General features: G+C 36.8%; 1 protein-coding gene across 2 annotated transcripts in view; it reads right to left on the bottom strand.

Moving 5' to 3' along the window:
- PRKG1 (protein kinase cGMP-dependent 1) overlaps positions 1–27,776 on the bottom strand; it is a 1,486,994-nt gene that overhangs the window by 950,199 nt on the left and 509,019 nt on the right. For both annotated transcript variants that reach the window (XM_066243386.1, XM_066243385.1), the window contains exon 3: positions 11,839–11,952. In XM_066243386.1, coding sequence (XP_066099483.1) covers positions 11,839–11,952 — 114 coding nt within the window. The remainder of the gene's footprint in view (positions 1–11,838; positions 11,953–27,776) is intronic.

The raw sequence follows: 27,776 nt of genomic DNA, 5'->3' as shown, positions 1-27,776 counted from the left end.
AGAGTGTTGGCCTGGTGTGTGGAGGTCCCAGGTTTGATTCTCTACCTCTTTCTTCCCATACCACAGCAAAGTTGGCCAGGTGCTTAGGAGGGCTCTGTGACCTCTGCCTCAGGCACTAAAAAGTGGCTCCAGTTGCAACTGAGCAATGCCCCTGATGGGCAGAGTATCACCCCCTAGTGGGCTTGCTGGGTGGGTCCCAGTTGGGTGCATGTGGAAGTCTGTTTCTCTGCCTCCCTGCTCCTCATTTTAGAAAAATACAAAAAAAAAAAGAAAAAGAAAATGGATGGTAGAATTCTTTTTTGCAGAATCCCAAAACATTTAAATGTAATGTGAAATTCATACAGCATGGGAGACACTAATTGTTTGGTGTTGTGGAAATCTAATAAAACAAATGATTTTTCCCCTTCCTATGGTATCTGGCGAGTTTTGTGATTGGATAGACACAATGTGGCCATTTTCATGTCACAGTTAATAAAGAAAACTTCAGCCTATTTAAGCTATGAATAACCTCAGGATATTTGTTAGATTTTTGTTTCCAATGTCATGTTAATTTTATGTAATTTTGTATCCAAATTCCTAATGGGAAAAATCACTGGTGCTATTTTATAAGATGGAATGTGAATATAGATCTGCATCATATAATGTGTGTTTTCTTTCCATATTACTATAAACACTAGTCAGCCATAAAAAGGAAAGAAATGGAGTGACGTCACGGAAATGGCGCCGTGAGAAGCGTGTCCGACAGCTCTCCCCTAAATCACAACAAATTTATCAACTAGAAACAGAAAAATTTATCCTCGGAGCATTCCGGAGTTCCACACAAACTGAAAGCAAAAGGACTGTTATCACTTGAATCTCAGAGACGAGGGTGTGGAGGAAGCTACCGCAGCGACGCTCATTCAAGCCGCGAGGGAGTGCGCCTGCGGTGAGTCAGCCCATATACTTGGGAACCGCGAGCCGCCGCGAGCGGCCGACGCAAGCCGCCACCGCGAGCCGCCGCGCCGCGAACCGCCACCGCGAGCGGCCGCCACGAGCCGCAGCGAGCAGCCGAGCGCGCGCCCGGTCCGGTTGAGCACCGCTGACGTTCCCAGCAGCCCGCACACTGCGAGTGGGGGTCGCCGGCCACCGGTGCCCGGAGCGCCCCATTCGCGCGCATGCCTTGGACATTCCACGCGCCCAGGGCGCCCTGCTGGCCCGCACACCCAGGGGGCTCCATTATCCTGCGCCTGGTGCGGTCCAGCCGCCAGCAGCGGGGCGAGCGGGAGAGGCTTGGGAGATTCTCTCCGTGGGCAGGGCACCTCACCCAGCCATTCAAGCTAACAATCAAGCATTGGGGGAGGGGCGCGCGCAGGCAGCCTAAAATACCTTCGGAAGCACAGCTGCGACCCAATCACTGAAATTAGCTTAACCCATAAAATCTGCGCACCCTCGGTTCTAATCGATAAGATCTCTCTCAGTTCAGCGATCCAAGACAAGAGGCGTGATATTTTTTAAGTGCCTCTCGCTAAAGGGGCGGGGGCAACTTCTGATTGATAGAGCCTCCATATTCAGGGATAAACGCTAACAAGGACTTGGCAGATAATAAGGTCTATACTACACTAGTCGTAAGCAGAGACTAGTGCCTCTTCTTCCCTGCAAAAACAGGCTACAAAGTGTGGAAAGCCTGGGTTGAGAGGTCCAACTAAATGATAGGCGCTGAACAGTCACCTTGACAACAATTGACTCCCACCCCCGCCTGATTACACTGGAGGCCCTGACTCTCAGAGCCTTTCCCAAAGCCTTGCACTGAGTGGGGATAGAGTGGGGATTTCCCAGCTCTTTGAGCCTCTTACTCCCCAGGCAGAAGCAGTTGCAGCCTTATAACTGGATCACCAGGCTGCTAATTCAGAAAGGGGGGACTAGGAGAGAGAATCCAGGAAAGCAAACTCTCTCATCGTTGGACCCTGCAAACGCCAACAAGCCTTTACTTCCAGCAAGACTAAAGCCAATTATATGACATTGCCATAGAATCCCATCAACTGCAAATCCCTACCTAAGAGTGACACAGGGGCAGAGCCTGGGGTACAGAGTCACCGACTAGGAAGACGGAGAGAAAAGAAAAAGGAAGAAGTTAACCTCTCAAAATCAAGAAAAACCCACAGACTTTACAACTTGATCCACTAATTTTTTGTTGTTGTTGTTGTTGTTTGTTTCTTCTATCTTTTTGCCTTTATTTCCTCCACCTCGGTCCTTCTATTCTCTGCCCATCTTATGCTTCCCCTTTCTTGAACTACACTACCCATGAGTGTTGCATTTTATTTTTCTTCTTCATCCTCACCCTCCTTTAAGGTTATACTCCAAAACACTTAACTCTCACTCTCTCCTCTTTTGATTTTTTTTGTTTTTTTTTTGTCTTGCTTTATTTTGTTTTTTTCTCCTCCTATTTTATTTCTTCCTTCGTTTTTCTCTTTTTCTTATTTTTTCCTTTCTATTCGTTTTTTCTTTTCTCATTTTACTTTCCTCCCATATAATCCTCAATCACGAACAAATTAGTTAATTTGGGACTCAAGGCTTTTTTTTGGCTTTATTTCTCTTTTTTGCTTTTGTTTTTATTTTTTTTTTCTCTTGTTTGTTTATTTTTGTGGCATTTTGGGTCCTCCCAACCCAAGGTCTCCATTGTATTTAGTCTTCGCTCCACTTAATACAACAGATTTTTACTTATTATTTTTATTTTTTCTTCTTTATTATTCTTTTTTGGTCCTTTTTTCTGATTCCCTCTTATCCCTCTCATTATATCTCTTAGTTGACCATCACTTACAAGCAAATCATCTTATGCTTGTCTAAGATTTTCTTCCTTTTTTTTTTTTTGCATTTAGTAGGTCCCTACTCCCTTTTTTTTTGCCCCTTGAACTCTTCACCCCAAATCAGGCCCTCCATTATAGGCACGATATTTCCCTGAGGAGGGGAGAGGAGGGAAAGAGAAGAGAGAAAAAAAGGGGAAAATAATAAATTATTACTGTTTTTTTTTGTGGGGTGTTTTACCCTTTTTTCTTTTTTTCTTTTTACTCTTTATTAATTCTAATTAGTGCTATCAATAAGACCACCCTCAGATGCCGATAAGAAAGAGGAAATCGAATATTATGGATACAAAAGAAAGAGAGGTAACACAAATAGATGTGGAAAAATCTATGGACAAAAGACTTAATATATTGGAAGCCTTGGAGCTAAATGACAGAGAATTTAAAATAGAAATCTTAAAAATACTCAGAGATATACAAGAAAACACAGAAAGGCAATATAGGGAGATCAGAAAACAACTCAATGAACACAAAGAATATATTACCAAGGAAATTGAAACTATAAAAACAAATCAAACAGAAATGAAAAACTCAATTCACGAGCTGAAAAACGAGGTAACAAGCTTAGCTAACAGAACAGCCCAGATTGAGGATAGGATTAGTGAAATAGAAGACAAACAACTTGAGGCACAACAGAGAGAAGAAGAAAGAGACTCAAAAATAATAAAAAATGAGAAAGCCCTACAGGAATTGTCTGACTCCATCAGAAAGAATAACATAAGAATAATAGGTATATCAGAGGGAGAAGAGAAAGAAAATGGAATGGAGAATATACTCAAACAAATAATAGACGAGAACTTCCCAAGCCTGTGGAAGGAACTAAAGCCTCAAATTCAAGAAGCAAACAGAACACCAAGTTTTCTTAACCTCAACAAACCCACTCCAAGGCACATCATAATAAAGATGACACAAACCAATGACAAAGAAAAAATTCTCAAGGCAGCCAGGGAAAAGAAGAGTACAATATATAAAGGAAGGCCTATTAGATTATCATCAGATTTCTCAGCAGAAACTCTACAAGCTAGAAGAGAGTATACCCCAATATTTAAAGCCCTGAAAGAGAGGAACTTTCAGCCAAGAATACTATACCCATCAAAGCTATCCTTCAAGTATGAAGGAGATATAAAAACATTCACAAATACAGAAAAGATGAGAGAATTTATCAACAGAAAGCCCCCACTCCAGGAAATACTAAGGGGGGTTTTCCAACCAGATTCAAAGAACAAAAGAAAACAACACCACAAGTAACAGCTCCACCAAGAACACAATAAAACCAAACTTAAACTGTGACAACAAAGGAAAAAAAGGGGGGAGAGGATGGAGATTAACAGTAGCAAAGGATGATGAAGTGCAGAAATACTTATAAGATAGGGTACTACAATGAATATGGTAGGTACCCTTTTCATTACTTAATGGTAACCACCCTTAAAAAAACCACCACAAAAACACTTGACTTAAAAAAGGTAGCAACAGAGGAAAGAAGTATGGAACACAAACAAACAAAAACAAATGATAGAAAAACAAAAGAGAAGAATCAAACTAGATACAAAACTAACAGAAAGCAATTTATAAAATGGCAGTAGGGAACCCACAAGTGTCAATAATTACACTAAATGTAAATGGATTAAACTTACCAATAAAAAGACACAGAGTAGCAGAATGGATTAAAAAAGAAAATCCAACTATATGCTGCCTACAAGAAACACATCTAAGCAACAAGGATAAAAACAAATTCAAAGTGAAAGGCTGGAAAACAATACTCCAAGCAAACAACACCCAAAAAAAAGCAGGTGTAGCAATACTCATATCTAATAATGCTGACTACAAGACAGAAAAAGTACTCAGAGACAAAAATGGTCATTTCATAATGATTAAGGGGAAGTTGAATCAAGAAGACATAACAATCCTTAATATATATGCACCAAACCAAGGAGCACCAAAATATATAAGACAGCTACTTATTGACCTTAAAACAAAAACTAACAAAAATACAATCATACTTGGAGACCTCAATACACCGCTGACGGCTCTAGATCGGTCATCCAAACAGAGAATCAATAAAGATATAGTGGCCTTAAACGAAATACTAGAACACCTGGATATGATAGACATCTACAGGACACTTCATCCCAAAGCGACAGAGTATACATTTTTCTCTAGTGTACATGGAACATTCTCAAGAATTGACCATATGTTGGGCCACAAAGACAATATCAGCAAATTTAGAAAAATTGAAATTGTACCAAGCATATTTTCTGATCATAAAGCCTTGAAACTAGAATTCAACTGCAAAAAAGAGGGGGAAAAACCCACAAAAATGTGGAAACTAAACAACATACTTCTAAAAAATGAATGGGTCAAAGAAGAAATAAGCGCAGAAATCAAAAGATATATACAGACAAATGAAAATGAAAATACGACATATCAGAATCTCTGGGATGCAGCAAAAGCAGTAATAAGAGGAAAGTTCATATCACTTCAGGCCTATATGAACAAACAAGAGAGAGCCGAAGTAAACCACTTAACTTCACACCTTAAGGAACTAGAAAAAGAAGAACAAAGACAACCCAAAATCAGCCGAAGAAAGGAGATAATAAAAATCAGAGCAGAAATAAATGAAATAGAGAACAGAAAAACTATAGAAAAAATCAATAAAACAAGGAGCTGGTTCTTTGAAAAGATCAACAAAATTGACAAACCCTTGGCAAGACTCACCAAGGAAAAAAGACACAGGACTCAAATAAATAAAATCCAAAATGAAAGAGGAGAGATCACCACAGACATCATAGAAATACAAAGAATTATTGTAGAATACTATGAAAAATTATATGCCACCAAATACAACAATCTAGAAGAAATGGATAAATTCCTAGAACAATACAACCTTCCTAGACTGAGTCATGAAGAAGCAGAAAGCCTAAACAGACCAATCAGCAGGGAGGAAATAGAAAAAACTATTAAAAATCTCCCCAAAAATAAAAGTCCAGGCCCAGACGGTTATACTAGTGAATTCTATCAAACATTCAAAGAAGACTTGGTTCCTATTCTACTCAAAGTCTTCCAAAAAATTGAAGAAGAAGCAATACTTCCAAACACATTTTATGAGGCCAACATAGCCCTCATACCAAAACCTGGCAAGGATGGCACAAAGAAAGAAAACTACAGACCAATATCTCTAATGAATACAGATGCTAAAATACTAAACAAAATACTGGCAAACCAAATACAACAACATATTAAAAAAATAATACATCATGATCAAGTGGGATTCATCCCAGAATCTCAAGGATGGTTCAACATACGCAAAACAGTTAACGTAATACACCATATCAACAAAACAAAGAACAAAAACCACATGATCTTATCAATAGATGCAGAAAAGGCTTTTGATAAAATACAACACAATTTTATGTTTAAGACTCTCAACAAAATGGGTATAGAAGGAAAATATCTCAACATGATAAAGGCCATATATGATAAACCATCAGCCAACATCCTATTAAACGGCATAAAACTGAGGACTTTCTACCTTAAATCAGGAACAAGACAGGGTTGTCCACTCTCTCCACTCTTATTCAACGTGGTGCTAGAAGTTCTGGCCAGAGCAATCAGACAAGACAAAGAAATAAAAGGCATCCATATCGGAAAAGAAGAAGTAAAGCTATCACTTTTTGCTGATGATATGATCCTATACATCGAAAACCCGAAGGACTCCACAAAAAGATTATTAGAAACAATAAACCAATACAGTAAGGTCGCAGGATACAAAATTAACATACAAAAGTCCATAGCCTTTCTATATGCCAACAATGAAATATTAGAAAACGAACTCAAAAAAATAATCCCCTTCACGATTGCAACAAAAAAAATAAAATACCTAGGAATAAACATAACAAAGAACGTAAAGGACCTATATAATGAAAATTACAAAGCATTGTTAAGGGAAATCGAAAAAGATACAATGAGATGGAAAAATATTCCTTGTTCTTGGATAGGAAGAATAAATATAATCAAAATGGCCATATTACCCAAAGCAATATACAAATTTAATGCAATTCCCATCAAAATCCCTATGAGATTTTTTTAAGAAATGGAACAAAAAATCATCAGATTTATATGGAACTATAAAAAACCCCGAATAGCCAAAACAATCCTAAGGAAAAAGAATGAAGCTGGGGGCATTACAATACCTGACTTTAAACTATATTATAGGGCCACGATAATCAAAACAGCATGGTATTGGCAAAAAAATAGACACTCAGACCAATGGAACAGAATAGAAAGCCCAGAAATAAAACCACATATATATGGTCAAATAATCTTTGATAAAGGGGCTAACAACACACAATGGAGAAAAGAAAGCCTCTTCAACAAATGGTGTTGGGAAAACTGGAAAGCCACATGCAAAAGAATGAAACTCGACTACAGCCTGTCCCCGTGTACTAAAATTAATTCAAAATGGATCAAAGACCTAAATATAAGACCTGAAACAATAAAGTACATAGAAGAAGACATAGGTACTAAAATCATGGACCTGGGTTTTAAAGAACATTTTATGAACTTGACTCCAATGGCAAGAGAAGTGAAGGCAAAGATAAATGAATGGGACTACATCAGAATTAAAAGTTTTTGCTCAGCAAGAGAAACTGATATCAAAATAAACAGACAGCCAACTATATGGGAACTGATATTTTCAAACGACAGCTCAGATAAGGGCCTAATATCCAAAATTTACAAAGAACTCATAAAACTCAACAACAAACAAACAAACAATCCAATAAAAAAATGGGAAGAGGACATGAACAGACACTTCTCCCAGGAAGAGATACAAATGGCCAACAGATATATGAAAAGATGCTCAGCTTCATTAGTTATTAGAGAAATGCAAATCAAAACTACAATGAGATACCACCTCACTCCTGTTAGATTAGCTATTATCAACAAGACGGGTAATAGCAAATGTTGGAGAGGCTGTGGAGAAAAAGGAACCCTCATTCACTGTTGGTGGGACTGTAAAGTAGTACAACCATTATGGAGGAAAGTATGGTGGTTCCTCAAAAAACTGCAAATAGAACTACCTTATGACCCAGCAATCCCTCTACTAGGTATATACCCCAAAACCTCAGAAACATTGATACGTGAAGACACATGTAGCCCCATGTGCATTGCAGCACTGTTCACAGTGGCCAAGACATGGAAACAACCAAAAAGCCCTTCAATAGAAGACTGGATAAAGAAGATGTGGCACATATACACTATGGAATACTACTCAGCCATAAGAAATGATGACATCAGATCATTTACAGCAAAATGGTGGGATCTTGATAACATTATAAGGAGTGAAATAAGTAAATCAGAAAAAAACAAGAACTACATGATTCCATACATTGGTGGAACATAAAAATGAGACTAAGAGACATGGACAAGAGTGTGGTGGCTACCAAGGGTGGGGGGGAGGGAGGACATGGGAGGGAGGGAGGGAGAGAGTTAGGGGGAGGGGGAGGGGCACAGAGAACTAGATAGAGGGTGACGGAGGACAATCTGACTTTGGGCGAGGGGTTTGCAACATAATTTGATGACAAAATAACCTAGACATGTTTTCTTTGAATATATGTACCCTGATTTATTAATGTCATCCCATTACCATTAATAAAAATTTATTAAAAAAAAAAAGGGGGGAAAGAAATTCTGCCATTTTGTACAATATAGATGGACCTTAAGTGCATTATGATATATGAAATTAATCAGACAGAAATAGACAGATACTATATAACCTCACTAATATGTGGAATAAAAAAAAAGTGCTCAAGTTCATAGACATAGATAACAGATTGGTGTTTACCAGAGGTGGGGTGGGGGTGAAATTGGTGAAGAGGTCAACAGGTACAAACTTCCAGTTATAAAATAGTTAGGCCCTGGGAACATAATAACATGTAGCATGACAACTATAGTAAATAACACTGCAGTGCATATTTGAAAGAGTCTCAGAGAACAGACATTAAAATTTCTTATCAGAAGAAAAAATTATAACTATGTATGGTGATAGATTTTAACTATATACATTGTGGTGTTAATTTTTCAATATATACATATATCAAATCATTATGTTGTACAACTGAAACTAATATAATGTTAAATGTCAATAATGCCTCTAAAAAATAAAACTATTTTTTTATATCCTAAGTTAAAGAAAATCCATAGGTGTTAGGATCATAGTCATTAGTAGAGGAAGTCACTGGATTTTATTCATGGCCATATATATTTATAAAAGTGCTGTCTTGAACAAAAAATTACTCATTGAAGAGATCTTCAATGCCATTTAGGATTTAGTAACAACTGTGAGTTTAAAAATGCATTAATATTTCAGCCTAATTTAGGGAGAAAGAAAGTATAAAGGAATAGTCAATATTTTCTATCATAAAAGAAAGTGGGTGTTGTTGAGGGAAAGAGAATCACAAACCCAATTAAGTGAGAAAAAAATAATAAAAGGCATGAATGATAAGCTACTGAATAAGAGTGACCATCTCTTTAGACTTATACTATTACACTCAAGTGGGTGAACCCATTTTGAAAGTTACTCCAAATGGTCATCACTGGCAAAATAACAGTTAAAAAAAATGGACAGGAGTCATGACAATCTTGCATCCTGAGAAATGATTGTCTCTAAAGAACTATATAAGGACATATTAAAATATCTCATATAATGAGTATGATAGCACTGACTGTAATAATTTGGTAAAAGCAGTGCCACAATGGAATCTAATCAGATTTATTAAGTGATTATTAAGAATGGCCATCCTACTCAATACATAAATTAAAAATTATATCTAAGGACTACAGTCGTAAGTAAAATACGAGTAGTATACGAGACAAAATGGCCCTGAACAACAAGTAATCATTAATCACATCTTCTAGTTCTTATACAACACTGAGAAGGCACCATTGTCAATAGATATTATTACTCACTCATGTACAACACCTTCTCTCCTATAAATTATATTTGCACACCATCAACTCTAGGCTCTTTTCTGAAATTCAACCTCCATATCTTAAATAGGCACTATGAAGAAACACACACACACACACACACACACACACACATACTTGAGATACCTCTAAGTCTGTGTTAAAGAGCATAACCTATCACTAACTTACCTCAATAATGGATGTTTTGACCCTCAAAAGTTAGGATTATAACTTACATTCAACACCTACTTCCTTCTTGTTGAATCAGATGCATAGTGTCTATTAAAATTTACAAAACAGGACTACAATAGAGGCTAGTGCAAATTAATACCATTCTGTAGAAACCTCCTAAGACAATTGCTTTTTATAAAGTAAAGCATTTCTTTTATGAAAAAATTGTGCTGTAAAATTTATTTAAATACATTAATATTTTAAATATTTCTTTATTAGTAATTCCATATTTCAAAGGTTAAGCACTGTGTCAACCTTTATGATTAACCAACTGTTGACCTTTCTGAAATGTTGTCATTTAAATTAGATTAAATGAGCAGTATACAGGGCTGAAATACTTTAAAATTTTAAGTACTTTAAATTTTTAAAAAACTACTACTCATCATTCTGAGGAAGTCCTTTCAATCAAAATGTTCTATTCTGGTTTGGGTTTTTTTTGCCCCAAAAGGCATATATTTCTCATAAAAATGAAGCATAATAGAAAATCTGTTCACATAATAAAGTCATGACTACTTGACTACTGTTTTTCCTAGTTAAGGCACTTTGTGAGTATAAGTTCTGGCAGAATCTGTTACAGTTCGTTGGGTTTCATTATTCTATGAGTCATGTAATGAAGTAATCACATGAAATAAACAGAAGGTATCAATCAAAAGAGGTCTATACTTTTAGATATAAAGAATCAAGTGCCAAAAAGGTTTCATCTTCTGAGGGTCCCAACTACAATTGGTATCATAGTGATTTCAATGAATAAAGTGGTGATCCACTAATTCCTAGATATAATTCCTAGAACTCTAGTAGGCCATGCATTCTTAAATTCTTTACAACCCAAGTTTCAATGTCATATTGTCAATCATTGCCATTCTTCTAAGGGAAGAATAATACATACAAAATAGTCAGTGATATCAGATAAAACTAATTGACATTAGCAATGTCATTTTTCCAATATAATTTTTTAAGTGACACAACCTAATCAAAGTAATTTATGTATGATTGCTATCATCCACAGGATAATGTTATCAGAAAAACCTTCTGAATGTGAAATACACATCTGCCTAAAGATAAACTGGACCTTTCATTGTTGGCCTTTGCATTCAGCTCTGTTTGTTATATTTTCATTACATCCTACAAACAGGAAGGAGTATTTAAAACATTTTTTCCCCTCTAGCCATTGCAGCTGCTTCTACCAAGCGATAAAAGTTGCTAGAGAAATCATATATACACATACATGTAAAATTAGGAAAACAAGCTGCTTTATTGCCCTGATTTAAAATAAGCCCAATCAGTAGAAAAGAAAAATGCTATAATATACAGCTTGATGAGCAGCTGAGGACAAGAATATACTCATATGCTGTTTTAGGATTCAGGATATATCTCACTCAATGTTTGAATGAGATGAACATTTCTCCTCTTAATTTTTCCAAACCACTGAATGAAAGAGTGACATTTATTTGGTGAATGTAACTCAAAATAGAAAACATGTAAAGATTACTGAAATATGATTCTGAGGCTTTAAAGGTAGCAAAAGAAAAGATCTTGCTCCTGTTTATTTTCTATTTATAAAATTATTTTGTAAATCTTAATTTATAAAAATTCTAGGTTGAAAGGATACTTTCTAGAAGTCAGCAGTAAAAGTTTACATTATGCAAAATTTTAGTAGGAAAAAAATATATTGACCCTATTTCAAAGTAAAAATTAAAGTACAGATTAATAGAATTACAAAGATTAAGTGAAAGGACATGTTAATCAACATCTCCCAAGTCTAGCACAAAAGGCATTGAAAGTATCTGAAAATAGAAGGTCTTACTCTTGACGGTCGCCGTGCGGGTACAGTTGTAAAGAATAGCCAACTCCCCGAACACTTTTCCTGGACCCATGGTGCACAGCTTCACGCCTTCTTTTGTCACTTCAACCTTACCGTCTGAAAAGAAGGAAAACACATTATGTTGATTATTTCTCATGCTTCACTTTATTTGCCACATTTGCAATATGCATATGGAATGAGGAGTGCTAGGCTCTGTGTGTGTGTGTGTGTGTGTGTGTGTGTGTGTGTGTGTGTGTGTGGCAGAGACAGAGAGAGGGACAGACAGACAGGAAGAGAGATAAGAAACATCAGTTCTTCGTTGCGGTTCCTTAGTTGTTCATTGATTGATTTCTCATATGTGCCTTGACGGGAGAGGGGAGAGGGGGGCTACAGCAGACCGAGTGACCTCTTGCTTGAGCCAGCGACCTTGGGCTGACGACCTCGGGGTCTCGAACCTGGGTCCTCCACATCCTAATCCACTGTGCCACCGCCTGGTCAGGTGCTAGGCTCATTTTTAAAATGCAAAGCAGTTATCAATTAAAACAAAGTCATTATTAAGATGTAATGCCAGAAATGAAATAAAATATACAAATGAAGAAATCCATATCCTTTCTTAAATTAACCACTGATAAGATTTGAGATGAGACTGAAAGGAAACCCCAGAAAGAGAAACAAAAATGGAAACATGAAATGATTCTAAGTGGGATATTAGAAAACTATGTCAATTATAATTTTAATGTCATTTTGAATCTGAAATAAAAATTGAATATGTGGGTACATTTTCTACAGCACACTTCATACTTGAGAATTCTCATTTGAATGAGGCAGCTATATGGAAAGGGAGATTATTTTGACCCTTGGGCATTACTCAGTTGTAGCTCATGGTATTCTCTATTTTTAAACATCTTATCTGGCTTAAGCAAGACTGCTTTATCTGCTTCCCAGCTCTCCAACATTGACTGTAGGAAGAACAAATGGCAAGGGCTGAGGGAAAGGAAGAGACAGTAGGAGTGTTTATGTTTCTCAAAGGACCTGGGAAATGAAACGTTAGAGAAGAAAAAAGCTAAAGAAACATTCTACACTGGATACACACTGTTGCCTGCAAGTAAGGAAAATGCTATTCATGAGGGAAATACAGATAACTTAAAAAAATGTATAGTTATGTGCACAAGAAATTCTATCACCTAACACAACAAGGAGAGAAATAAAAAGGTAACACAATCTATTCTAGACTTAATCCTCCCATTCTATTGTTCCTCTAAGTTACTTAACACACTCTATGGAAGAAAAGCCTAATGCTTGTCATGAGCCAGTGATCGAAAGGCATTAATGTAATGCCACAACGCCACAAAGATTTTTGCAAACTTCAAGCCTTTATGTATCAACGTCACGATTGTTCCTTTGTCTGTGTGCTTCCTGTAATATTTAACCTTTTAGAGTTTTGGCTTTAATTTCACTCCCTCCTTTAAAAAAATCCATCTAGTTTTAACTAAGCAATAATGTCTGTAAAATCACAGGGTTGATGTGCTAGTTTATTTTTTCAAACACCTATTGAGATGAAATATTAAACATTAAAAAGAACCTTTTTGTAAAGGGTCATCTATGTACTGGTGATGTAACATAAAGCCTGGCCTGTGGTGGCGCAGTGGAAAGAGCATGGACCTGGAATGCTGGGGTCGCCAGTTCAAAACCCCTGCCTTTCTAATTAAGGCACATACTACTACCAGTTGAGGCTTCCCACTCCTTCCCCGTTTCTCTTTCTCTCTTTCCTCTCTCTAAAAATCAATATATAAAATCTTAAAAAAATAAAAATAAAGGAGCAACATGAAGCTATCAGAGGACCTTGTTTTCCCTGAAAGTCATTTCATCTAAAAGGCATCAAAGGGAAAATTCTGTAGTAATCAGGATAAAATTCCACACAAAATCTATTCAATACTCTTTCTTAAACTGTGTATATATATTCCCTCTGTGTGTAAGCAGCTATTCAGGAATGAACAAACTGAACAATTCAAAACATTTGGAAATACTGATGTAGACATAAACACTCAAATAGTCTATCCCTTTCATGCCTTACTTCTTGACGGCAGAGGGAAAGTAAGCCTCTTCTCTTGATAGGTATATAAAAATCACCCCAGCAAATTCATATTTTGTAAGTTTGAGATCAGTGGTGGCATTCAAATAATTTAACAACCAGTTCTCTGCCCTAATGACCATTTTAAGTGTAAATAAAATGGTATACTGAAAGGTAGTTTATTATTTCATGCACTTAATACTTAAATAAGAATAAAAGTGATACACAAAATTACATTATAAGAGTTTTAAAATATTAATGAAAAATATTAAATTATACCTGACAAAAAACAATAAAACTATTATTTAAGATATTTTCAGCCTGATCAGGTGGTGGCGCAGTGGATAGAGCATCGGACTGGGATGCAGAGGACCCAGGTTCGAGACCCCAAGGTTGCCACCTTGAGCTCATCTGGTTTGAGCAAGGCTCACCAGCTTGTACCCAAGGTCACTGGTTTGAGCAAGGAGTTACTCGGTCTGCTGAAGGCCCATGGTCAAGGCACATATGAGAAAGCAATCAATGAACAACTAAGGTGTTGCAACAAAAAACTGATGATTGATGCTTCTCATCTCTCTCCGTTCCTGTCTGTCTGTCCCTATTTATCCCTCTCTTTCTCTGAAAAAAAAAAAAATTCATGTTGCTTCTTTTCCCCCCTCCCCTGCCAGGTCCAGAGAGAGAGAGAGAGTCAGAGAGAGGGATAGATAGGGACAGAGAGACAGGAATGGAGAGAGATGAGAGGCATCAATCAAGGAACACCTTAGTTGTTCATTGATTGTTTTCTCATATGTGCCTTGACCGTGGGCCTTCAGCAGACTGAGTAACCCCTTGCTCAACCCAGCGACCTTGGGTCCAAGCTGATGAGACCTGCTCAAACCAGATGAGCCTGCACTCCAGCTGGCGACCTTGGGGTCTCGAATCTGGGTCCTCCACATCCCAGTCCGACGCTCTATCCACTGCACCACTGCCTGGTCAGGCTCATATTGCTTCTTGATTGGCATCCTCACTTACATTTCTTTTTTTTTTTTTTACCTATGGATGAAATTAACATTACTACTGGTGCTAAGAATACTCTGTTGCGCAGATGGACGCTAAAAAAGAGTAAGGAATATAAATTTGTGATTTTCACATTGGGTGGCTGCCCAGGTGCCTGCCTTAGAACCTTGATTCAAGTGCCATTTTAACAACCCGTTTGCTGAACTCAACAAAAAATTAGTTACCGGTTCTGCCGAACCTGTGCGAACCAACTAAATCCCACCACTGTCCGAGATCCCTCCATTACATTACTTTCCCCCTTCATTCAATGGCAAGCCTAGAAATTTTATTTGCCACTCAAAAATAAGAGATAGACTCAAAATATAACATGGTTAAGATATTTATATGTTGTTGGAAGTCACACAGACACACCAGGTGTTGAGTTCTGTTTCTCTTATTGGTTCCTTACTAGCCTTGGACAAGTTGTTAATTTCTGTATGCCTCAGTTTCTTTATTAATAACATTAATAGAAAAAAAAGCACCTATCTCAATGGGTGGCTGAGAAAATGAAATGAGATAAAGCAGGTACAATGCTTAGCACAGAGCCTAGTATCTAGCAATTGATCAAGAAATACCAGCTCAAATACTAGCTCTTATGATTGGTATTATTTTAACTATATATCTTTCTTATCATATAAAAGTAGGTAGGGTTTCTTAGATTACACTAAAACACATTATTTCATAATTTATTACAGAAACCAAACAAGATCTGAGTAGAATAACAGGTTTTGTTTTTGTTTTTAAGTAGAGAGAGTATTTGTTTTAGATTCTCTCTCCATAGGAGGGTGGGGTTGGAGAGAGCTAAAAACTTTTAGGTTCACATTAATATCACATCCAAAGAAGAAAACAGAATCTCAAAAAAAAATCACACTGTTCTACCTGTAAAATGCAGTATCTTCGTTCTCATCACACTTAGCTATGTCTCACCAACATTTGATACACAAGGTGGGGCAAAAGTAGGTTTACAGTTGGGAGTCCGTGCAACACAGAGTTTTTTTCCTTGTGTTATTAGTAATTATTGTATTATTTTCTATATAAACAAATGTAACCTACTTTTGCCCCACCTGATAGAATTACTTCAGCAGCTATAGTCTTTAGGTTTAGGCTCCCAAGAATAACACCGTAACAACTTTTAAGTGTTATTACAGAATTTCCTTGATTTGAAGTTGTAGCTTCACTTATATTTATAAAACTAAATACCAACTGACTAAAGCCTAAAGAACTTTCATACATAACTGATTTTTTACAAGTCCATTTCTCTCTTTGGTTTCCACAATTAAAAATCTTCAGTGAAAAGGGACCCATAGAAATAAGACCACCACTAAGAATCTATTGGTGAGTTATGGCTTCCCAACCAATAGCCTAAATAAAGGACAAAAAGAAACAGCTGCACTCTTCTTTTAGCTCAGTGGTTTTTAAAAGGAAATCTGTGGACCTGTCACACACTTATGAAATTCAGATACTTTCTCCCTCTGGGAAGTTTAAGTGTTCTCCAACACAATGACCAGTCTGCTGGGTCCCATTGCCTCTTACTTCCCTTAAAAACCATGACCATATAAGACTGATCTGCTTTAACTGATGGACAATCTTGTAACTGATCATGTTTCCATTTCTCATATGACATCCAAAGAGCTCACAGCCAGAATTATATGACTCTAGGGTTTGAATTTATGCATAAGATCATTTCTTGTTCCAACTCATTTTTCTGACATATTTGCCTATTTTTTTCATGTCTAACTCATTTTAAAAAAAAGATGGGTAGAAATAATTACATGTATATATAATTAATGTTGGTAACAGAAGGTTGTATTTGATATTAATTAGAAAAGCAGAAAACAAAGACGTGCTCAGATAGACTATATTTGAGAAATAGAAATCTAAATGTATAACATCTTTTCCAGGTTAAGTTAAACACTGAAAATTCAATATAGTCACACTAGCCAAGGAAGTAAAGAATCTGATCTCATATGATAGATGAGAATAGTTCAAAAAAAAAAAAAAACACATACTGTTTTAATGAGCAGAAAAATCTAAATGGTAAACAGAAACACAGTGTTTGTACATATTGCCCTGAAAAGTACTTTGATCACTTATCCTTCTTATACCTATTGTGGGAATGAACAGTGAGTAATTCAGGGAGGTGGGATTGCCTAGATTCTAAAAAAGATAGGTGCACTTATGGCATTAATGAGAATTCTTTCAGAGACATTTAGAAATATAATTCCCAAGAGCCCAGTAAGGTGAGTTATTGATGTGAAATGTGAATTTGGTTAAGCTCATTCATTATGCCACAAACTATCCTTGAAGCAAAATGAGAAGTGATTACACATTTACAAATGATTTCCAAATATGGTCTGCGTGGTTCACTTAAGAAAACTAAGAATAAAACAGTTAAAACTTGACTCATACATCCAGCGGTCCGTATTCCATCTTAATTAATTTACAGTATAAGGGCCATCTTAAAGCCACTCCCTTTATCTTAAGACTCCTTTCTTTTTCATTCTGTGGCTACCTCTGAGATTTGTTTTAACTGGACTCCAACTGTCTAGAATGTAGGTTAGACTGTGGAGTTATTTTAGCGGTGAGGGGAGTAATGCAGATAAAAACAAACAAAAAGTGAGGTAGGCTGAATATATAGCATATTTTCTCCAAAGGCTTACACTAGTGTAGAGATCATGTTTCTACATAATTATAATTTGCTATTAACTTTAAGAGTGCATTTCTTTTTTTACTTCAGTGAGAGGGGAGGCAGAGAGATAGACTCTCACATGTGCCTCAACTGGGATCCACCCAGCAAGCCCACTGAAAGGATGCTCTGCCCATGTAGGGCATTGGTTCATTGCTCAGTAACCGAGCTCTTAGCACCTGAGGCAGAGGCCACAGAGCCATCCCCAGCACTCAGGTCCAACTTGCCCCAAGTGAGCCGTAGTTACAGGAGATGAAGGGAGAAGGAGGGGAGAAAGGAGAGAGAGAGAGAGAGAGAGAGAGAGAGAGAGAGAGAGAGAAAGAAGCAAGAGGGGGAGGGGGTGGAAAAGCAGATGGCGCTTCTGTGTGCCCTGACAGGGAATTGAACCTGAGACATCCACACACCGGTCCATACTATCACTGAGAAAACCAGCCAGGGCCTAGGAGTGCATTTTGATAAATTTACTTCAGGTAAGCATTAACTAATTTCTATTTCTTTTAAGAATTAGAAGAGATTGACTAGCATTTATTCATAACTGTTTTAATACTTCAATTTTATTTTCAAATCTGTTAGATTTCAAATTATTCTTTTTAAGAGCAGCTGAAAAATATTTTCAAAATATCCTAGTAAAGTTCTGAACTTTTTCCATTGTTTTCACTGACTGAACAGTGACCAGAGGTAAGTAGAACTGTTATTTGGAGAACGAATGATATTTCAAAATGAGGTTCATCTGTAGATTCTGCTTTTGCTCTTTTTATTCACATTTGCTTTTTTAAAAAACATGATACTATGTTGGTGTTATTTTTACTATTGCGCTATCTCCACCAGGGAAGAATATTCAAATCATTTTTATTTAGATTTTGCTAAGTTGTAAAAGTTGTTTGCATCGGAGACATTGAAACAGTTGGCTAAGATAAGGTTTATTTATAGTTTCATTTAGCTCTTTTATCATTCTTACCATTAGTGTGACTAACTTAAAGATTCATCATAGTAACTTGAATATATTTTTTATGAATATATTTTTTATTCCATTTCACTCACCATATGCTCATTTATAGGCTGAGTCAGAAGTCCTAAATCTTGCTGCTTTGAGCATCAACCTACATCCTGCTTTTTGGCACCACAATTCACATAACACATTTTATCAATCTTTCATAAGAATCAGAAGGCTCTATAATTAAAGGAAGAAATTGAGTTTACAAGAAGACCTTCTTTTGTAAGAAAGCCAGAAATCTCCTGGCTTTGTTTATTTTTATGGGTTTTCACTACCTTGTGTTTTTTATGCCATACAAACTTTCATAAAAAGGCAAATCAGGTTAGGGACTTATTACTAGCAGACTGAAATAGAATTACTGGCAATAAAATAATTATAGGTACTCTGTGCTCAGTTCCAAAAGTCTTGGTTGGAACACTCAGGGCAACTTGACTGACCATGAATGGGAGAAGGTGTTAGACCCAAGGTCCTATCTAAACATGACCTCCCATCTCTTTTCTAATCTAATCTACTTGAGCATACTCTCATGATTTTGCAGGTTTGAGACCATAGCCTTTACAGTATATATTCCTTCATAGGGATTTCTGTAGTTGCTAGATTCAACCAAATTCAACATTGTGCAGGCGAACTGTGTTGTTACCAGCAAGGACTTATTTCCTATAAAAGATTTGGTTCCATTATGGATCTCCTTTCCTTTTTATTCTTCTTGTTTGTTTTAATTAGTTATAATTGACATCCAGCACAGTGTAAATGTAGGGTATAGATAGAGTATAAAGACTTCGCTTACATATTTGTGATTACCACAATAAGTTTAGTCAATATCCATCATCTTATACAGATACAGAAAAAAAGATATTTTGCCTGTGATGAGAATTTAAGGACCTACTTTATGATTTCTTTCTTTTTTTCTTGTTTTATTATTAAATGAGAGGCAGAGAGGCAAAGAGACAAACTCTTGCCCGACCAAGATTCATCAAGCAAGCCTCCTACTGGGGGGTTGCTCTGCTCATCTGGGGCCTGCTACTCCATTGCTTGGCAACTGAGCTATTTTAGTGCCTCAGAAGAAGACATGGATCCATCCTTAGCACTTGGGGCTCAACCATTTGAGCCATGGCTGTGGGAGGGGGTGGAGAGAGAGAGGGAAAGAGAGAGACAGAGAGAGAGAGAGAGAGACAGAGAGACAGAGACAGAGAGACAGAGAGAGAAGGGGGTTGAGTGAAGAAGGAGATGGTTACTTCTCCTGTGTGCCCTGACAGAGAATCAAACTCGGAACTTCCACACGCCAGGCTGATGCTCTACTGCTGAGCCAACCAGCCAGGGCCTCTGATTTCTTTATAGATTAGGGATACCATTATCAGATGTGCCTTGCAGGATCATTTTAGGTTGGGGTGCTGTCATCTAGGGAAGAAAGTAGAAATTTATGAGACTGCTAAGGACTAACTAGAGGGAAAAGCCATACAATTGCAGGAACAGATTATCTTCCTAAATCTCCCCCATAAACCTGTTCTTCTGGTCCACCATTTATATATGTCTTCCTTAAGCCTGTGTAGGAAGAAATAAACTAGCTTAAATGTGAAATGTAAGTTTGTTTTTAAATTTAAGACCTGCAGTGTGTCAGCACCTTATCAGTTTTCTGTTTAAAAATGCTTTCTAATCCAAACGGATGTGGACTCCCTGGACCTAAACTCTCATTCCTTAGATGAGGTATTAATCATGATGATTAAAAAATCATTCTATGGCCATTGAATAAAGGCCTGTTGAGAAATTGCCTTGTTTTAGCATTAGGCATTCCTTCCAAAGTTTGTTTTACTCAATTCTAGTTAAGTGTGTGTTATTTTCTCATTAGATATATCTATTTGCAGTAGAGTTTTTTCCCTTAAACTATTATAGTTTCTTCAATCATCAGGTCCTAATAACTTTAGGAAGAACCAAGCTTCCCATTCAAAGATAGCACTTCTTTTGAAAGCATCATAGCAATAATTATTATAGAGAACAAAAGTACAAATTATCCAAATGAAGTAAAACAGAATCTGAGGTGTAGAGGCCAGTAGAGGTTGAAGATTCATGAATGAAGACCTCAATTTCTTCTCCATCAACTAAGCAAATCTAATTTCCCATCTGGTCATGATTGTTATAAACATACTTGACATAATTTTCATTATATTAAATGAAAATCGATTATAATATATACGGAATATAAAATAAAACCACAATCATCTTGGTAATGAGAGATTCTAATATATAACTGAGGTAGTCCAAACAGATAAGCAAGGGGAGGTAACATGCACATCAAGATATTCAAACTTCACTTGTTTATTTAATTCTATTATTTTGGTCTTTAACTCTAAGGTCACAGGGCATACACACATATCCATAAAAGGAAACCTATATGAGGAAACAGACTAAAATTCAAGCACTTTGTACATAGTGAATCATCTGAAACATCAGAATGAAATTCTGGAATGAGGAACTTACATGGCAGCACTTCTGTCCTTGGAGATATTTAAGGAGTAGAGAATACATATACTAAATCTATGTAGATGGGTCAACCCTTTATTCTGATATGAACAGGACTCAGGGAGGATTTCACAAGCATCATGATTGTATAATTTTTATACATGTTATATTTAGAAATTCTAGCTCTTTAAAAATATATAGATGACACTAAATAAATGTCTGTGGAGTAATTTCAATTTCTAGTACTGAAGAAAGCTAAAGACCAGACAAAGAATAGATACACACACAGAAGAAAGGAATGGGAAATAGACTAACCACTCCCTGAATAAATTAGAATTGAATAGGTAATTTGTCTCATTTAGGTCAAGTTTAATTAATTTGACCTAAAATTAATTCCATTAATGTGTAATGTATTCTTGCTTTATTATTTCTACAATATATGAGCACCTTCAGTTATCCTAAACAATGAATGACTATTTTTGTATTTTCTTAGAGACAGGTGAATAACAAGAGCTCTATTTTGGGGTGGGGTTTGGGTGGGGAGGTGTTGGATAGATTGAGCAGAAAAGACACTGTTGTCATTGTCAGACTTATAGGTACTTGTTATATAAGTTTTGTTTTTGCTATGTTTTAACATTAATCATGGGAGAATTTAGTATATAACATGATGGTTCTCAACTGGGAGCAATTTTAACCCCATGAGATATTTGGTCATATCTAAAGACACATTTTTGCTTGTCACAACTAGGAAGATTCTAGCATCTAGAGGATAGAGGCCAGAAATACTGCTCAACATCCCGCAATGCACAGCAGAGCATTCATCCCAAAATGTGAGCAGTGCCAAAGTTGAGAAACTCTCATATAAAACAAATCTACATACATGCAAAATACATTTAAAGGCAAAAAAAATTTGTCTTCCATTGTTGTGTTAAAAAACCTCCACTAGTTATAAATTGCAACCTTAAAAATAAAAATGTTAATACCAGTTTGCCATACTTAAATTAACTGTGTTGTCATTGGACTGAATAAAGCCACAAGACTACTTTATTAAATATTTTTTTCCCAGCAAATGTCACCTGAAACAGAAGTGATTACAGAAAACTAAAAAGCAAGACTTATAAGACTATCCTACTGAGGTTAGAAAGGCAGCCTGTTTTCGAGACATAATTGAGAATATCACGTCCTGGCTCTACTACTGTCGGGCTGTATGATCTCATGTAAGTTACTTAACTCTCTGCATTGATTATCTCACAACAGATTTGAGATAACAGTAGACTGCTCACAAAAACTAGGGGTCACAGAACGTGCAAATACTCCAGTACTTTCATTCAGCCTTTTGTTTAGTGCATTTTCACCAATGAAGTAAAAGTTGGTTTTGCATCTCATTTGCATAATCAAATAACTGACTTTGACTTCTTGTTTGCTTTTCTAAAATTCTTGTTTAATAAAACAATCAAATGCTTTTTTTCATCACTTTATATTCATTTTGAAATACCGCCTAACTTTTGTGAGCAGTATTATTTTATTTTGTAGGGTCATCATAATTTTTTTTTTTTTTTTGTATTTTTCTGTAGCTGGAAACGGGGAGAGACAGTCAGACTCCAGCATGCACCTGACCGGGATCCACCCGGCACGCCCACCAGGGGCAACGCTCTGCCCACCAGGGGGCAATGCTCTGCCCCTCCGGGGCGTCACTCTGCCGCGACCAGAACCACTCTAGCGCCTGGGGCAGAGGCCAAGGAGACCATCCCCAGCGCCCGGGCCATCTTTGCTCCAATGGAGCCTCGCTGAGGGAGGGGAAGAGAGAGACAGAGAGGAAGGAGAGGGGGAGGGGTGGAGAAGCAGATGGGCGCTTCTCCTGTGTGCCCTGGTCAGAATCGAACCCGGGACCCTTGCACGCCAGGCCGATGCTCTACCACTGAGCCAACCGGCCAGGGCCTCATCATAATTTATTTAGATAACACATGTGGCAAAATAAAAAATATATAGGTTAAGAGTAGTTCTTAGGAAAATTTCCTTTTTTTAAGAAAAAATATTTTGATAGCAGTTTATTATTATTATTATTATTATTTTCAGAGAGGAGAGACATTGAGAGTGAGAGAGAGAGAGAAAGGGGGAGGAGCAGGAAGCATCAGCTCCCATATGTGCCTTGACCAGACAAGTTCAGGGTTTTGAACCAGTGACCTCAGCGTTCCAGGTGGTCGCTTTATCCACTGCGCCACCACTGGTCAGGATGATAGGCAGTTTTAAGGAGGGCGAGGGAGGTCTCAAGGTCTTGGTTCATAAAATTTAAGAGTGGGAAAGCACAGAGTGATAATGAGCAGAGGGAGTGAAGACAGAAAAAAGCTGAGCAGGAGGCTGGAGGTTACAGAGGAAGAAGCCAGCAGGAAAGCCTCAGGTTGACAAGGCTGGAAGACTCTTAGTAAAAGGGATGTTTAATGTACAATATTCAGTTATGTGTTGCCAGAATTAATGTCTTGTCTTCCTCTACAAATTAGTACGCTTCACATTTATTTCTCATGTGAAGGGTTTGGGGGAAGATAAAAGCAGGAGGATGATTCATTGCTTTGGATATATCAAAGACAGAGGCAAGGGAGTGAAGAATGAGTGATAACAGGGAGTTTAAAAGCACAAGATCTTGAAGTAATTATGTAATTACAAGAAACTGAGAACTTGAGAGTTTGCAGATATTTTTGGGAAGGACAGCAGTCTTTTCACAGGATATGAAGTGGAAACAATCCAATTTTAGCTAAGTCTAGAAAGGTTAGAAGAAGATATGTTGCTTCAGTCAAAGATTAGGTGTTTTTTTGTCTAACTTCATTTAAAATATTTTTTATACTTTCACAATGACTTTTAGGATACAGAAAAAAAGTTGTGAAATTAGTTCTAAGTTAGTAGTTTGATTCTCACTGCTTTTGACAAATTGGAACCTTTGGCACATATAAATATTTTCTGCATCAGTATGACAGGGATAATATAGGATTCATAAAAAACCCACAGGATTCATTTATGAAATGTATATGAAAGTGTTTGCTGGGTGATAAAGCTCTCTGCAGATATTAGTATTCGCTAAGCTAACTGAAGGGGCAATCATTTCATTTTTGCAGTGTCTAGTTGTAAACAATACTGGTGGTATTAAATACTTATTGGTGAATAATTGGAAAATTAAAGAAAATGACCACTACTGTGATCATATTTGTGGAAAAGCCTTAGGATTTCATTTTAATTTTATGGCCTATGTAGTCCAAAAAAAGAAAATGTCAATCCATTAAAATTATCATGTGTCACTCCATTTGTCAAAAGTATTTTGGTATTCTTATAGCGTGATGAATATCTCAGACTCAGAATTTTGGTTTGACAGTTGAAACTATCTGCACTTGAGGTGACACGTATTTTTCCTTTACCGGTGGTTAGGATTCATCAAGAGTCTACAGCAAGCACTTACCTCTACCTTCACATTTTAAAAAAAGGAGAGTTTTATTTTAAAAATAAAGACAAAAACAGACAATAACCACATATACCTTGCAAAATAACTTGAACAGCTATAAAAAATATAAAAAAGATGCGTTTGAACTTACTTTCTCAAAGCAGTTGTACCAATGGCCTAGGGAAGGTAAAGAGTGAGAGAATTTTGGTTTGAAAGATACATCCCATACAGGGTACATGATCTCTGTTTTCTTGTATCATTGAGAACAAATATTGTTTTGAATCAACTTCATCTCACAAGAGAAAGAGGGTGAAAAAAATTGCCAAACACCCATCTAGATGGAATAAAGGGGAAAGAGCCAAATGAAGTAATGCATAAAGTGAGCTTCATCAACTAATTGATAAGTAGATAAACAAAATGTACAATGCTATTCAGCAATAATAATGAAATACTGATGTGTTCTATAATATGAATGAACATTGAAAACACTCTAAATAAAACAACAACAACAGTCACTAGGACCACATAATGTATGATTCCATTTATATTCAATATCCAGAGTAGGAAAATCTAGAGAAAGAAAAAATAGGATTAGAGGTTGCCTAGGGCTGGGAGGAATGAAGGGACAGGGGTGTGATGGCTTAGGGGTACAGGGTTTATTGGGGGGGGAAATTTTCTAATTTTGACTGTGGTGATGAATGCACACTGTTTTGAATACTAAAAGCCACTGTTCTGAACACCTTAAATAGGTAAATTGTATGGGATGTCAGTGATATCTGTGAGAAACAGAGTGAAGAAATAAAATGGAGTCACTATAGTCAAGCTGCTAAATTACTATAATCAAGTAGGCTGAGTCAAGAGGACACAATTCTATTCTCGTCCTAACTAGCATAGAAACTTCTGCAACTTTCCAGTCCTGTGTCAATGCCTAGAAATACATTAGTTTGTTGTATGTCAACTGGACATACACCATATGCATGTCCTCTGAAGGACATACATATCCAGACCAGCTGACATCATTTAGACCGTGAGATGTGACCAGGCACCCATCCTCCAGACTACTTGGCATTTGACAGATAACTGCCTTGGACCTATTCCAGGACTAAGAATGTAGGCCCAATTATTCTTTTAAAAATTGCTTTTTTAGTATAAGAACTCAACTTTTCTTTCTTCTTCAGAATATTTCTGGGGTTTTGCTTGCTTATTATTTTTCTGGTTTGCATACCATAAGATACTTAAATGAATATAATTTATTCCAAGCCAAAGCCCTTAGAGGTTTCTTTGTATTGTTTTGTTTTTTAGTTTCTTCAACAACTCAATGAAGCTGTTAAAAGAAGAACTTAACACAGACATATAGTAGTTGTTCAATTATAAGATGGGTCACTAATGCCATTCACAGTATATTATCCCTTATGAGAATGTTAAAGAGTCAAAATTGCTTTGGCTTCTCATTCTCCAAATACCTTCTCCCCTACTCTTGGACATTCACATGTATACTTATCATGTGTGACCTCATTTTCCTTCCAAAATTGCTATCAATCTCTTCCCAATTTCTCATTGATTAAGGATACCAAAACCACCTTTAAATCATGCAATTAATAACTAAAAATATTTCTTACTATCAGCACACTTAATCCACCCAACTAATACACTACCACAAACCCTTGTTAGCCTCTTCCCTGGATTTTCTGCCAACAATCTACTCAGCAAAGGTTATAGAATCCCTACCTTGAATATTATTCAGAAAAAAACCCAAAACACCCGCTAAAAAATTCAAACTAATTTCTCTGCAGTCAAAAGTCAAATTCTTAGCATTGTACATCCAGTTTTCCCATAAACTTGGTCTTCCCTGAATTAAACTCACTCTAAATCTTCATCTCTGTCCTTTTCTAATATAAACTTTATGGTCTAACTCAAAGATATGTGTGTGTGTGTGTGTGTGTGTGTGTATTTCTGAAGTGAGAAGTGGGGAGGCAGAGAGACAGACTCCCATATGCACTCAACTGGGATCCATCTGGCAAGCCCACTAGGGGGCAATGCTCGGCCCTTCTGGGGCATTACTCTGTTGCAACTGAAGCCATTCTAGCACCTGAGGCAGAGGCCATGGAGCCATCCACAGTGCCTGGGCCAACTTCCAGTGGAGGCTTGGCTGTGGGATGAGAAGAAAGAGACAAAGAGAAAAGAGAGGGGGAAGGGTGGAGAAGCAGATGGGTGCTTCTCCTGTGTGCCCTGGCCGGGAATCAAACCTGGGACATCCACATGCTAGGCCGATGTTCTATCACTGAACCAGCCGGCCAGGACCCTAACTCAAAGATTTTTAACATAACAGAAATCAGGGGATCTGTGAACTTAAATATATATCTATATATCTAATCTATATCTATCTTTATTTTTACTGACTTCTAATTAAAATGTAGCATTTCCATAGTAACAAACCATGTTAGTTTAATACTACTTGTGACGATGTTACCAACAGAAATTATTTTTTATTATCACTGTTGTTGCATACAACGTTAAAAATAGTTCTTTCTTATCATTCCTTTGGACTTATAGTAGGTATTAGGTACAATGTTATATTTACTATTTAATATTTTAATGAAAAATACACATGTATTAGTGAATCATATTTTTAACACTTTATTTTTTTAATTAAAAAAAATTATTTATTTATTTATTTATTTATTTATTTCAGAGAGATGGCAGGAGAGAGAGAGAGAGAGAGAGAGAGAGAGAGAGAGAGAAGGGGGAGGAGCAGGAACCATCAACTCCCATATGTGCCTTGACCGGGCAAGCCCAGGGTTTCAAACCCATGACCTCAGCATTCTAGGTTAACGCTTTATCCACTGCGCCACCACAGGCCAGGCAACACTTTATTTTTTAGTTTAATTGGTTTCCTTGGTAATCTAAAGTAGTAGATTTTAAAAATATTTTAAATAGAGGTTCATAGACAGTAAACTTCATAGGAGACAGACCCTGGACTCAAAAAATAAAAATAAAATAAAGGACCCCTGCTAATGGAATAATTTTATAGTTCCTTATAGATTCTTTTTGTTTTAATTTTATTTAGAAAATTAAATTTAATGGGAAAATATTGATCCTCAAAGACTCTTCTATTAACAACGATCATTGATGGCCCAGAACCTGTCTGAGCAAGAAAAGACAAAGCAAATGAAAAACAAAACAAGTTATCCTAGCTGGTTGGAGTACTCATTAGAAATTTAACATCATGGATTCCATCTTATTATTTGCCAACTAATGTCAGTCGGCTCCCTGG

The sequence above is a fragment of the Saccopteryx bilineata genome, chromosome 9 (genome assembly GCF_036850765.1).
Source record: "Saccopteryx bilineata isolate mSacBil1 chromosome 9, mSacBil1_pri_phased_curated, whole genome shotgun sequence".
Lineage (NCBI taxonomy): Eukaryota > Metazoa > Chordata > Mammalia > Chiroptera > Emballonuridae > Saccopteryx > Saccopteryx bilineata.
This window is presented reverse-complemented; position numbering and strand designations above follow the sequence as displayed.